The following is a 14,733-nucleotide window of genomic DNA, read 5'->3' on the forward strand; positions in this document are numbered from 1 at the left end:
ACACTGCGACAACGAATAAACGGGCATCGTGCGACTATCAACAGGCAGGACTGTTCCCTTCCAGTTGGGGAACACTTCAGCAGTCAAGGACATTCAGCCTCTGATCTCCGGGTCAGCATTCTACAAGGAGGCCTTCAGGAGACGCGACAACGCAAAATTGCTGAGCAAAAACTTATAGCTAAGTTCCGCACGCATGAATGCGGACTCAACCGGGATCTGGGATTCATGTCGCATTACATTCGGCCCCCACCAACAAGCCTGGACTTGCAGAGGCCTACCGACTGAACTGGCTTGGGACAATTCACACCTCTTTAACCTGGAGTTACCTCTCTCTCTGCATCTTTGATGATTTGATTGCCTGCAGGTGCTCGCATTCCGGGCATCTCTGACTGTGTCTATATAAACATTTCTGGAACAAGCCTTTCCATTCACCTGAAGAAGGAGCCGTGCTCCGAAAGCTCGTGTTTGAAACAAACCTGTTGGACTTTAACCTGGTGTTGTAAGACTTCTTACTGTGCTCACCCCAGTCCAACGCCGGCATCTCCACATCATGGCTACATTAACACCGTAATGAAGTTACTGTGAAAATCTCCTAGTCTCCACACTACGGAGCCTGTTCAAATTCATATATATATAGAGCACATTTGAAAAGTGATTTCTTGAGATAGTTGTAAGATTTCTAGTTGCTCTGGTAAACAAATTCCAGTAAATTCAATTCACCAGTAAACCTCAAAATGATATTACAGTGAAAACTGCGCTCTGATATGTCAGAAACGGACATAATTGTATGAAATTATTTTGTCTGTTATTTTAACAAAACTACTCGAAGTAACCTGAATCCTTACAGTGCATTCGGCCCATTGAGTCTGCACTGACCCTCCAAAAAAGCAACCTACCTAGGACTCCTGCCCTATCCCTGTAACCCCACGTAACCTGCACTTCATTGTGACACTAGGGGGCAACTTCTCATGGCCAATCTACCTAACCTGCGCATCATTGGACTGTGGAAGGAAACCTGAGCACCCAGAGGAAACCCACACAACACAGGGAGAATGTGCAAACTCTACACAGACAGTGACCCTAGGTGGGAATTGAACCCGGGTCTCTGGCCCTGTGAGGCAGCAGTGCTAACCACTGTGCCACTGTATTTTGATTAGAATAGTGGACCATGGAATTTCATTTAAAAATGAACTAATATCAGACTTTTGATCAAAATAAACTGTAAGCTGTAAATGAGTTGATAAAATGACAGGACATGTGAAGAGTGAAATAGTTTCATGGTGCAATAATGTGTTTTGAATTGAATTACATTGTCATACCAGGGCTGCAAATTTAAAGACGTATGTCGCATTTTTCATACAGCCTTTTCTGAAAGCTTGAAAGGAGTTAGCTGACAATAGTGCTCAATGCATCAAAATATTAACACTATAACCAAATATTCAGCTTTAGTCTCTTTGCTGCCTCTCACTTTTTCTTGCAACTGCTTATGTATTTCAGGTCGATCACATTTGAAGAAAGAGTATTCACTATCCTGCAGTGGCTAAGCTTGCCTGATTCAGAGAGGTAATCATTTTTGGTTATCGTCTTATAATTGCTCATTAGCAATCAGTCTGTATGCATATTTTTAAAAAATGTGTCTGTCCATCTCATGCCTGCCAATTATGAACTGTGTCATTGAGCAGACATGTGTGCTTCACATTCTTTGAACCATTTTCTGTGCTCTATTGCTTGGCATCTACATCCATATTCTCCAGTCAATAAGGTTCATTGTTTGTCCTCCAAAAGTGCTCCTCTGCTTCAGTGCCTTGCTGTTGACCTTTGTATCCCACCTCATGGTTTTTGCAGTGTTTCTTAACCCTTGTATCTTCCACTGTGACAACTTTCCCTCCCAGCCGTGCTACATTCCAACCCCCCACCCCTTATCTTCCAACCTCAGACATTGGCTTTCCCAATCTTTCTTGGTCTAAGGTTCCAGGCTTTGCATACCTTTCCAGGATCCAACTTCATAAGACCACAAGACATAGGAGCAGAATTAGGCCACTCGGCCCTTCAGGTCTGCTCCGCCATTCAATCATGGCTGATATTTTTCTCATCCCACAATCCCTGATCCCCTTATTAATCAAGAACCTATCTATCTCTGTCTTAAAGACACTCAGTGATTTGGCCTCCACAGCCTTCTGCGGCAAAGAGTTCCGCAGATTCACCACCATCTGGCTGAAGAAATTCCTCCTCATCTCTGTTTTAAAGGATCATCCCTTTAGTCTGAGATGGTGTCCTCTGGTTCTAGTTTTTCCTACAAGTGGAACCATCCTCTCCACGTCCACACTGTCCAGGCCTCGCAGTATCATGTAAGTTTCAATAAGATCCCCCCTCATCCTTCTAAACTCCAATGAGTATAGACTCAGAGTCCTCAGATCTTAACCCGCTATTTACATCTGCATCATCAAGGAACCAGTTAATTTCTGCTCCACATTTTGCTTAGCATCATGGAGGAGATGAAAGGAAAAGTAGAATAGGACTGACATACCAGAAGAAAGAAATAGATAAAGAGTGAAGGTGAGAAACAAAGAGAGAAAGTAAGGAAATATATGGGAGGCATACGGAAATGACTTGGAAAGAAATAAACGTGTGAAAGAAATCTAGGAAAAATGGGAGACATGTACAAGAAAGGGGCAGATAACGATGAGAGGAAAGTGCTGTACAGAGAATGAGAGAGGCCCACACAAACAGAGATAGAGGACAGAAAGTATTAGAGAGTAGACAATCCACAGAATAGTCGTGGGAAGAAAGACACACAATTTTTGTTCTTGTGGTCAATAGCTCACAAGGCTGGTTTAGCTCACAAAGCTAAATCGCTGGCTTTTAAAGCAGACCAAGCAGGCCAGCAGCATGGATCGATTCCCGTACCAGCCTCCCCGGACAGGCGCCGGAATGTGGCGACTAGGGGCTTTTCACAGTAACTTCATTGAAGCCTACTCGTGACAATAAGCGATTTTCATTTCAATACCAGCAGAGATCAAACTGTTTTACCAAAACAACCATTTAAATTCAGGTTTTCTGAATATCATTCCATTGCTATACTAAATGTTTGATTTTGTCAAATCAGGCCAAACTTTTACACCTTGTACTTTGAAGAACCGGATAGTGCTGGACACTCATTTGGACCTGTTAGTGGTGGAGTAAGTGAAGAGTTTATATCTTTAATTAAGTCTTTGAAATAGTAATGACCATCCATTTATAATTTATAATTTACACTTATTTTTCTGAATGGACCTCGTACACAACATTATTCTTTTAAAGTAGTCCATTTTCCAAAATTATTATCCTTCATTAAAATTTACCCATAATGTTATTTCATTATGTCTTTGATATTTGCTATTTTAAAATCATGGTCTGGATTCTCCACTTGGAGACTATGGGCTGGATTCCCGATTTTGAGGCTCTGTCCCCATGCAGGCGCGGGGCGGTGGCTTTTTACAACAGAAAAAAAATGGCGTAAAATGGCCACCGATCCTCCGTTTGGCTGGGGGCGAGCAGCAAGGCAGCTTGGAACACCCCGCTCCAGCTGCTGATACAGCCCGGAGAATTGCCGGATCCGTGGCCGCACATGCGCACGGCGGCGGCCTGCAGCGGCCATGCAATATGGCGCCAGCTGCTCGCGGACGCATCCTGCAAAATAGTGACCACCCCCCCCCCCAACAATTCCCCAGCCCCTGACAAAGTCCCCCTGCCCGTGGATTGGCCCTCCCCCGACTGTGGCAGCACTGGACTGGGTGCACAGCCTCCATGCCAAGGTCCCGACGGATGATACCACACGCGACCGATGCCATTGGGAACTTGGCCAGTCAGGGGCTGAGCATCGGGGTGTGGTGAGGCCGTCGAAACGGTGCGCGGTGTAGTCGCAGAGTACGCCGCTTTGGAAGGGGGCAGTGCATCGCGAAAGCGGCACCGCCCCCGATTTGGTCGTTGGCAACCAGATAATTCTGCCCTATGTTCTCCCACTGCAGATCAACTGCCTCTGATTTGCGCTCGTCCTGGAGTATCGCCCAGAGACGATTCACTATCCCTTGCAATGCATGGAGGGGATTGCAAAGAATTCCATGCTTTCTGCAGAGAAAAAAAAGAAGTGAGGAACTTAACTGCTTTGGATGTGGTCAAGTACTGTCAATCATAACTAGGGGCACGATTCTCTCAAAATGGAACAAAGTCACTGAGTGAGCGCCTTCAGCCATGTGTTTCCCGGAGTTCGAAGTGCTGAGAAACAAATGATTCGAATTGAATAAGGGGTCTGAACAGGGAATGTGCAGCCGAAGCCATACATAGTCCCGTTCCGCACAAGAGGGACCATAGCTCGCTGGAACTCCCCGTTGCAGCGAGGGATCGGGATGCCATTTAAATGGCGGTGCGATCTCCAAGTCCCCCAAAAAAATACCCACCTCCCCTCCAGCACGAACGCATCTCCCGTAACACCCATGCCAGGCAACCCTGGCCCGATCGCACGCGCATAAGAAAATGCCAGCTTGTCACGTTGGCAGTGCCAGGGCACCCACCTACTGAAAGGTACTATGCCATAGTTGGGGGCCTCCGATCCTCTGGGAGATCCCCACGAGTGCCATTTCATCTGGCCCCTGTTTGTGGGGACCTGTGTTGAACAGCGCTCGCCCGAGGTCTCTGAGGAGAGTCCCAAAGCCTCAGGTACCTCGGGAATCTACACATTAAAGTGAGGCTTACTGCCTTGCTCTAATATGGAGATTTGCCAAGATCCCGCCCATTGCAGGTGGGATTTACATTGCAACGTCTCGCGAGATTGCATTGGATCTCACGAGACGCGACGGGGCGGGTAGATCCCGGGAGCGGGGTCTCCTGGCTTTCAATGGCCCTGCTGTGCCACAGCGGGCTGCTTGTTGGATGCAGCAGGGCTGTTGAATCACGCCCTAAATATTTCTAAACATTGTGGTTAATTTCCCAGCAATGTACTCTTTTTTAAATTTAGAGTACCCAATTCTTTCCTTTTCTGTTTCCAATTAAGGGGCAATTTGGCGTGGCCAATCCATCTAACCTGCACATCTTTGGGTTGGGTTGTGGGATGAAACCCACACAGACACGGGGAGAATGTGCAAACTCCACGCAAACAGTGACCCGGGTCCGGGATTGACTCCTGGTCCTCAGTGCCGTAGGCAGCAATGCTAACCACCACAGCAGGATACATAAGATCCATTCAAGCGTGAAGGAAATGAAATGAAACAATCCAGACAGCTGGCTGGGTGGAAACTGTCAATCATAGCCTAGTCAAAAAGTCATAGAACCCTAAAGAGCAAAAGAGGGCCATTCAGCTCATAGAGTCTGCACTGACCCTCTAAAAGAGCACTCTACCTTGGCCTGCACTCCTGCCCTATCCCTGTAACCTGACCTAACTTAACTGTCACTAAGGGGCAATTTAGCATTAGCCAATCGACCTATCCTGCACATCTTTGAACAAAGATCTCCAGTACATGTAATTTCTCATTGGTTTCAATGAAAGCCTTGCAGATCAAAGATCTGAGGGGATATAAATCCTAGAGATGTGGATTCTTCGACCCTCCGCGGCGGAGAATAGGCGTTCATGCTGGAAATCCGCGCGACGTGCTTCCGCGATTCTCCGCGGACCTGCCAGTCGCACGCGGTCGCCACGGCGCCAGTCGGGGGCCACTGAAATAGGCCGTCGTGGTGATTCTCTGCTGGCGAGCGGCCGAACTCCTGCCGAGTTCCGCCGGCGTCGTTCCAACCTGGTACCACCCGACGGGAGCTCAGACCCGCGGCCACGGTGGATGTCCTGGTGGTGGGCAGGGAGATCTGACTCCGGGAGGGGCCTCCACGGGGTCCAGGTGGCCCGATCTGGTCGGGGCCTACCTCCTTCCATGCGGGCCCGCTGTAGGTGTCCGACATGTTGCTCGGCGCCGTCGACATGTTGCAACCAAGCACGGGCACGGACCCGGTGCTGGCCATGCAAGGCCGCCTTCCGGCACCGGAGCAGCGCACAGCACTCTGACGCCGTGATAGCCCCCTTAAGACCGCTGAATTACTGGGCCAGGAGGCCCGTTGATGCCGGGATTTCGGAGAATCCCGGCCGGGGTCTTTGCTTTCCAGGAATTTACAGCTGCTGCTCTCTCTTCAATTGGGAAACGCGATTGTTCGGAGAATCAGTTTTGATGCCAAAATCGTGGTGGGCGCCGGTTTCATGCCAAAGCGTGGCGTCAATGTGTTCCACTCCGCACGTATAATAAACACCCTTGACATAGCATTAGCGGGCCTGGCCCTATATTCTCTGGCGCCTCTGCGATTCTCCATCTCTACCATGGAAAATTGCCGACGGTGAGGTTCCATTGGGGGTGTGATGGGGGGAAGGGCTGTGGGGCCGGTGTGACCCCATGGCACTGGAGCGGTGCCCAGGCACGGACAGGCAACTATCTTGCTGTGCACCCCACTGACCTCCGACCTTGTCCCCTGGTTCTGCAGAGTGACACTGGTTGTTTGGGTGCCACCACCACACAGCCTAACCCCCACCCTCCACACCAGCACACCAGCCCATACCCTCCACTCAAAATCCACTCTCTGCTGTAACCCCCCCCCCCCCCCCCCCCCCGCTATCTGGCCGGTACCCACTGGCGGGCCATCACACAGCCCACCCCCCACCCAAGGGCAGCGCCTACAGTAGCCCCTCAAGGGGGTGCTGGACACAGGCTGCTGAACGTACTACTGTCAGTCAAGGACAGCTCCAGCAAATGGTACCCCTGGCAGCAGGAACAGGTGCCAGGGCCAGAGGCTCCCCATGGTGCCAGGCACCAACAGGGCCAAGGATGTGGAGTGGGGGGGTGGGAACATTCAGGGGTCACAGTCCACAGTGCCAACGTGTAGCCCATAGGATTCTGCAGACAATGGAGATTGGAATTCAACCAGCAATAGTGGCCTTCCTCCTAGTCACCGGAGCCCGAGCGGATGCCCTGCGGCTGTACGAGCTGGTGCTCCTCGAGGAGAAGGAAGCTGCAGCAATGGAGTGTACATCTGCGGACCTTGCCCCAAAGGAACAGGAGGCAGCCGCTGAGGATGTAGAGCCGGCTTCCCAACAGACCAAGGAGCAGGAAGTGGTTCAAAGGAGGCGCTTCATGGGGCCCCGCGTGTAACGTCGGCGCGTGTCATTCGAGGACCTGACGGACCGGGCATGCCATTAAAAACTCCGGCTGAGCAGGGAGACATTGCACACCTGCCAGATTATGGTGCACCTGGCACCATGGGTGTATAGAGGAGGACTCCCGCTCCCGGTGGCCGTCAAGGTGACGATTGACCTGAACGTTTATGCCACGGGGTCCTTCCAGGCACCGTGTGTGGACGTCCGGGATCTCTCTGGGCTCGGTGTACAGGTGCATCTACGCCATCCTGGAGGCCCTAGACGCCCAGGTGGTTCAATGTGGACTGAGCCTACTGAGATGCCCGGGCAGCAGGGTTCATCGCCAGCGCCAGCATGCCCCGCGTCCAGAGAGTTATTGATGGGATGGATGCTGCCATATGAGGCCCTGCAGATGACAGGCCACTCCACACCAACCAGAAGGGGATCCACTCGTTGAACCTGCAGCTGGTGTGTGACCATCAGATGTGTATTATGCACATCTGCGCCTGATACCCAGGCAGTGTGCAGGACACCTTCATCCTGGCACACTCAATGATTCTCAGCCTCTTGGAGGCGCACCCCCAGCTGGGGGTTTAGATCCTGGGCGACATGGTCTATCTGCTGCGGTCATCGAGATGACACCTATCCAAAGGCCACAGACCGATGCAGAGCCCGCTACAATGAAGCCCATTCAGCAACCATGGCCATGAACGGTGCTTCGGCCTCCTGAAGATGCAGTTTAGGTGCCTGGATCACTCTGGAGGGGCCTTCCAGTATGATGCCTTGAAATGCGCCCGAATCGTGGAGGCCTGCTGTGTCCTCCACAACATCGTGCAGCAGAGGGGCGAGGTGCTGGAGGAGGAGAATGAACAGCATGTCCACTCCGACGAGGAGGGTATGGGGGGGGGGGGGGGGGGGGGGGGGGGGGGGGGGGTGAGGATGGGTAGGACATGTGGTCTGGGCAGGCAAGGGAGACCGCACAACGTGTGTGCCAGATCCAACACACACGGGACGCTCTGACTGCCTTCAGGTTCACCGACTAGAGGGCGAGGCTGGTCAGGGGCACGGACACCCCATCCCTCCCACGACCCCCTCCCCCGCCCCTCCGGCCTACTATCCACCCCCCGCCTGCAACCCCCGCCAAGACCCGGCCCTAATGCCTAGGTGGATCCCCAGATGGTATATCAGGACGGGAGGGGGCCTGCTGTGATTCCCGCCTTGCAATCTGGGTACTCTTTGGCGGGCACCTTTTGGGGCGACAAGGCCTATATGGGCCTGGCTGCTGCATGGGTGTCCCAGGTGGCGTGATGCCACCCCGTTCTGCCTGCCGACCACCAGATGTGCCGTGGACAGGAGGTGGGGTGGGGGAGGGGGGGTGTCCGAGGTGCCGTGATGTTCTGTCACCTTCCCTGCGGGAGTCACCAGCACAGGCCCCATCACCTCCTCCTTGGGGTACCCGGTGGCCCGGTTACTCCATGGGATGGGGGTGCAAGTGCAGCTATCCTCTGAGGCTCAACCACCACCTGGGGCTGCCAGTCCTGGAGGCCCACTCCCGTCTAGGCCAGAGTCTGCATGCATGAGGCCATGAAGTACACAGAGTGGACCACCTCCATCTGGGACTGCGCCACATCAGCCAGTGAATGCGCCACCACCCTCTGGGACTGGACCACAATCCTCTATATCTGTGCCACGTGGTCCAGTGCCTGGGCAATGCCGCTGTCACTCTCAGCCATGGCGCGCTGTGACTGGGCCATACTGAGGAGCTGCAATGTCCAGGTGGCTCTGGCCTGTGAGAGGGCAGCCCTGTCCTGAGCCTCAGCCACCACCTGCACAGAATGCCCCAGGTCTTCGACATGCTGATGCAAAGCAGGAACCCGCGCCCCAAATGCCTCCAACACGGATGCTACCCATGTGTTGTTAGCCTGAATGGCATGCATGGCTGGGCCAATTCTTTGTTGGTGTCGTTGCCGCTGCTCGGCACCTGGGGTTCTGGCTGTGGCTGTGGGCGGGAAGCGCCAGTCCCATCACCAGCAGCTCATTCAATACCCAAAACACGCATGATTAGACCACAAGCCGGGGGGAGGGGGGGGGACTTGTGGGGGATGGGGGTCAGAGTTTTGTGGTGTTTGGTGTGAGGGTGAGGGTGATATGGGGGTGAGGGTGGTGTGGGGGTGAATGTGGGGCCAAGGGTGTTGCAGGGGTAAGGCTGGGGGGTGAGCATGGTGTCAGGGTGGTGTTGTGGGGGAGCGGTGTTGACACACATTGCATGAGGAACTGCAACTCAGCAGGTTGTCACTTCCTCACCCGAAGCCCATCTCCACCGCGGTGACTGCCCTTTCCTCGGATGGTGTTGCTGGTGATGCTGACCACCTCTGTCACCAGACATGGCGAACGTCAGTGGCTGGCAGCCTCCTTCCAAGGCCGGGGTACAGGGACACCCTCCTCTCCTCTACAGCACCCAGGAGGGTCACAAGCTCAGCATTGGTGAAACGGGGTGCCGCTCTCCTCACTGCCATCTTGTTGGCTGGGATGGTGTGTGTGGGGAGTGAAGTGTGTATGTGCGGCTGCAGCTTGTCAGCCTCCTGAGTGTCAATTGTGAATCCGGTGAATCCGGCACCGTTTCTCAGTGGAATCGATTGTGTTCCACCTGGCACCGGTGCCAGCCCCTCAATGGGCATTGAATCGGTCCAGGTGCGGCCCCAGTTTTGCTGTTGTGGAACTCCGCAAATCCTGCGTCGGCATCACCACCTCGTCTGAGGAAGAGAGAATCCAGACGATCTTATTTCGATGATCTTGGAATTCAGATATATTTATCAAATATCAATTTTGACTGTTTCCTTTGATATTTAGTTTCTTTATTCTTTAGTAACTCTGTCTGCCCACCTTGCTGTGATATTGCTTTACTAACGTTTTAAAAAATATTTTTTATTCTCCTCCTCTTTCACATTTTCTCCCAGATTTACACCACCCAACAATAAACAATAAGCAGCAACAAATATGTCAACCCCCATATCAATAAGAACGATCCCATCCTCCCACCAAACCCCAAACATCAGCCCACATGTTCACACAAACAACTGACAAAAAGGAATCGCCCATAGTCACCATTAGCACACACAGCCCCCTCCCTCCAACCCTCCCACCCAGCCCCCCAACTAATGTTCGATGTTATCCAGTTCTTGAAAGTGCATTTTAATGCCCATGAATTGTAGAACCCCTCTGTCCTTCCCCTCAGTTCAAACTTAACCTTCTCAAGAGTCAAGAATTCCAACAAGTCCCCCCACCACGCCAGGGCACAGGATGGAGAGACTGCTCTCCAATCCATCAGGATCCGCCTTCAGGCGCTTGTGGTGATAACCACTGTAGATATGCGTACTTGCAGTAGGGGGATGTATGGCTGTACCTGTAATACAGGTTCCTCCGGTAAGCCCCTGCCGGCTAGCTCCGCCCTCAGGGAGCTTGTGTATAAATATGCATGTGAGTCACTCAGATCCTATTCTACAGTTGCAGCCGGAGGAATAGCATCACACAGTAATAAAGCCTCGATTGTACATGTCTCTCGTCTTTGAGTATAATTGTTAGCGCCACAGCGCTCAACGAGGCGATGACTACAACATCTGCCTCTGCACCCATTTCCAACCCCGGTTGGTCCAGCACCCCGAATATGGCCTCCCGGGGGCCTGGGTCCAGTTTAACGTGCACCATTTGAGAAATTACCCTAAAAACCTCCTTCCAGTAATCCTCTAGCTTTGGACAGGACCAAAACATATGAACGTGATTAGCGGGGCACGCCCCGTAATGTTCACACACATATTCTACTCCTTCAAAGAATCGGCTCATCCTCACCCTCGTGAGGTGTGTTCTGTACACCACCTTCAGCTGTATCAGCCCCAACCGCGCACATGAGGTGGAGGTGTTCACTTTCCGGAGCACCTCACACCAGAACCCCTCCTCCATACCCTCTCCCAACTCTTTCTCCCACTTTGCTTTGATCCTTTCCAGTGGTGCCTTCTCCTCTTCCAAAATAGCCTCGTAAACCGCTGACACTACCCCCTTCTCCAGTCCCATTGTCAGCAGCACCTCCTCCAGCAATGTGGAGGCCGGCTCCACCGGGAAGCTCTGTATCTCCTTCCTGGCAAAGTCTCGAACCTGCATGTATCTAAACATTTCTCCCTGCTCCAGCCCATGCTTCGCTCCTAGCTCCTTCAATCCTGCAAACCGACCCCTAAAGAAACAAATCTTTTCGTGTCTTAATCCTCTTCTCCTCCCATTTCCGAAAATTCCATCTCACTTCCCTGGCTCAAATCTGTGGTTCCCCCGAATCGACATTTCCCAACCTGAACTGTTGGCGAAACTGCCTCCAAATTCTCAATGAAGCTATTATTACCGGACTCCCTGAGCATTTCCCCGGGGTCATCAGGAGCGGCGCTGTCACTCGTGCTTTCAATCCAGACCCCCTGCACAAACTCTCCTCCATTCTGACCCACTGGGAATCAACCCCTCGGACCCAGCTCCGCACCTTCTCCACATTCGCCGCACAGTCGTAGTACATCAGGTTCGGGAGACCCAGACCCCCTGCCTGCCTTCCCCTCTGTAGCAGCACCTTGCGCACTCCGGCCACCTTCCCTCACCATATGAAAGAAGTAATTCTTCCCTCAACCTCTCTGAAAAAAGCCTTTGGCAGGAACATCGGCAGGCATTGAAAAAACCCAGAAATCGCCGCAACATGTTTATTTTAACCGCCTGTACCCCACCCGCCAGTGACAGAGGGAGACCATCCCACCTTGCCATATCAGCTTTCACTCTCCCCACCAAACTAGTGATGTTGTACCTGCGGAGTCCCCCCCCCACTCCCGGACAACCTGCAACGCCAGGTACCTAAACTGAGTCCCTGCCCTACGGAATGTCAGCTCCCCCTCCCACCCCTGCCCTCACCCCCGGCCGAGACACCACAAAATACTCACTCTTGTCTAGATTTAGTCTGTACCACGAGAAAGACCCAAACACTCGAAGCAGCTCCAATATTCCCCCTATCGGCACACTCGGTTCCGACACGTATAAGCAAGTCATCGGCATATAAGGACACCCTATGCTCTATCCCCTCCCGCAATATTCCTTTCCATACCCCCGAACTTCTTAATACGATGGCCAATGGCTCAATCGCGAATGCAAACAGCAGGGGGGGACAAATGATATCCCTGCCTAGTCCCACGGTGGAGAGAAAAGTATCTCGAGCTGATGTTGTTTGTGCGGACACTCGCCCTCGGCTCCTTATATAGTAGCTTTACCCAGTTCACAAACCTTGGTCCAATCCCAAACCGTTCCAGAACTGCCATCAAGTACCCCCATTCTACCCTTTCAAATGCCTTCTCAGCGTCCAATGTGCTTTCCTGACTTCTAAACAGTTACAGGGAGATCCTCAAAATGTGTAACACTCCCACTATAGTGCACATTTAGTATTAGTGCTGTCAGATGTTTCACGCCACAGGGTTATCACACGTCCCAAACTGAAGTGTTGATTTCCAGTTTTGTATCAGCAGCGAGAACTTCTGAAAACAGCAAACTCCCATTTTTAGGGCAGTCATATTTTAAAAATTTGAATCTAAAAGCGCTCAAGTAATTTTCTATACTGTCTTGACTTTCCAAGGATATTCCTTCTTCACTGAAGTAAACACATGTTGAGCCCAAGAATACTGCAAGTCAATTTCCAAATACACTGCCACTTGTTTCTGGATAACTGGATATTAAAAGTCTGAAATAAGAAGGTCTTCTGAAAATTGATGAATTGAATTTAAAGCAAAACCTGTTGTTTGAATAATTAATTGCGCGCGTCTTGATTGAAAGTTATTGAAGTATCTCTCATTATTTTGCAGGTGGTTGAAGCATTACAGTCAATTGATCAGGTTGTAGGAATGTTGATGAATGGACTCAAACAAAAAAACTTACACAATTGTGTTAACCTCATCATTGTAGCTGATCATGGTATGTCTTTTCAATATTGCTTGTCGTCAATGCAAAAGATACACTCAGAACATAAGTTTGTATTGGAACAAAGAATCACAAGTTTGAAAATAAATTAATATAGTGCTAATGCCATAAATTGGGCTGGGATTCATGTGGCCGTGAATTGGGACAGGTATTTGTCAGCGTGACACTGCTGTGCTGGACCTCGCAGTGGACCAAGTGGGTAAGTCTTCAAGGTGGGTGTCCCGAAATTCTTATCATGCAGGAATATGTACTATTCTCAAAGGCACATCGCTACTGCAAATATATGAGCCAATCCAGTCATTTTTATTCTACCAAAATAAATACAATTAAACCCATTGAAATAAATAACTGCTAAAAGAATAAAACATTTCAGACAATAAAACAGAATCTTAGGTGCTCAGTTGATATTCTGACTATATTAAAGTCGCCATGGTCCCAGATGACCATGCTTTCCCCTTTGAGGGGGAGAGCTGAGCGATGGTGATTTAACCTGAGGATCACCACATCAAGGGTGAGGGGCAAGGTTGAAAAGGCAGAGACTTCATGAATAACCTCAGGCATGACTACATATTATGATTGTGAATATTCACTAATGTCTTCAGCTATTCTCTGAGAACTCCAGATTTACCTGTCTAATCCTGATGGTCTTTTGAACATCTGCTTATTTTGTTGCAATAAATCCATCAACCTTAAAGCTGGGTCTGTCAGAGAAACCCTATCAGATTTAGGGGCTGGTTTAGCACACTGGGCTAAATCACTGGCTTTTAAAGCAGACCAAGGCAAGACAGCAGCACGGTTCAATTCCCGTACCAGCCTCCCCAAACAGGCGCCGGAATGTGGCGACTCGGGGCTTTTCACAGTAACTTGAAAATGCAGGACTTGAAGTGGCTCACGCATTTTCCAAACTTTAACAATATGACATTGTTTCCCTTTGTCTTTCAGGAATGGATAAAACTTACTGTGATCAAATTGAATTTATGACTGAATACTTTGAAACAGTTAAGAATTTATACGTGTATAACGGCCCAGCTGCTCGCATTCGAGCTAAAAATGTTCCAAAGGACTATTTGACATGCAAGTACCTTTTTTTCAATAAATGTTTTTATTGCGTTTTTGTACAAAGTATATTTACCGTTATGTACACAAAATAAATATATATATATACATATATAGAAGAGAAGGGCACATCCAAACATACCAGAAAAAAAAGAAATAATAAAAAAGACCCCACTCTATTTCAATTCCCTCTCCCATTTCTTTCTTGTTGCGTCCAGTATGGTGTTGGCCCTCTCTACCAGTCGGTCATACATGTCGCTACAGTTTCCTTTATCTAGTATGCTTGCGTCCAGTAACTCTTCCAGTAATGTCTGTCGTGGCGGTTGTGGGTACATCCTTGTCTCCTTTCGTAGGAAGGTTTTGAGGTGTAGATACCTTAGCTCATTCCCCCTGGCTAGCTGGTATTTCTCTGTCAGTTCATCCAGTGTTGCGATCCTGCCGTCCGAGTATAGGTCCCTGACTGTCAGTATCCCTCCGTCCTGCCCCACCTTTTGAAGGTGGCGTCAACCTATGGTAAGGAACCTATGGTTGTTGCAGATGGGAGC

The 14,733-nt window shown here is 50.4% G+C and overlaps 1 protein-coding gene across 1 annotated transcript in view; it reads left to right on the forward strand.

Annotated features, from left to right (window-relative positions):
• Positions 1-14,733, forward strand: part of LOC119967374 (ectonucleotide pyrophosphatase/phosphodiesterase family member 3-like) — a 211,325-nt gene that overhangs the window by 110,031 nt on the left and 86,561 nt on the right. The window contains exons 10-13 of the mRNA XM_038799862.1: positions 1,498-1,563; positions 3,107-3,179; positions 13,018-13,126; positions 14,075-14,206. Coding sequence (XP_038655790.1) covers positions 1,498-1,563; positions 3,107-3,179; positions 13,018-13,126; positions 14,075-14,206 — 380 coding nt within the window. The remainder of the gene's footprint in view (positions 1-1,497; positions 1,564-3,106; positions 3,180-13,017; positions 13,127-14,074; positions 14,207-14,733) is intronic.

The sequence above is a fragment of the Scyliorhinus canicula genome, chromosome 6, assembly GCF_902713615.1.
Source record: "Scyliorhinus canicula chromosome 6, sScyCan1.1, whole genome shotgun sequence".
Classification (NCBI taxonomy): Eukaryota; Metazoa; Chordata; class Chondrichthyes; order Carcharhiniformes; family Scyliorhinidae; genus Scyliorhinus; species Scyliorhinus canicula.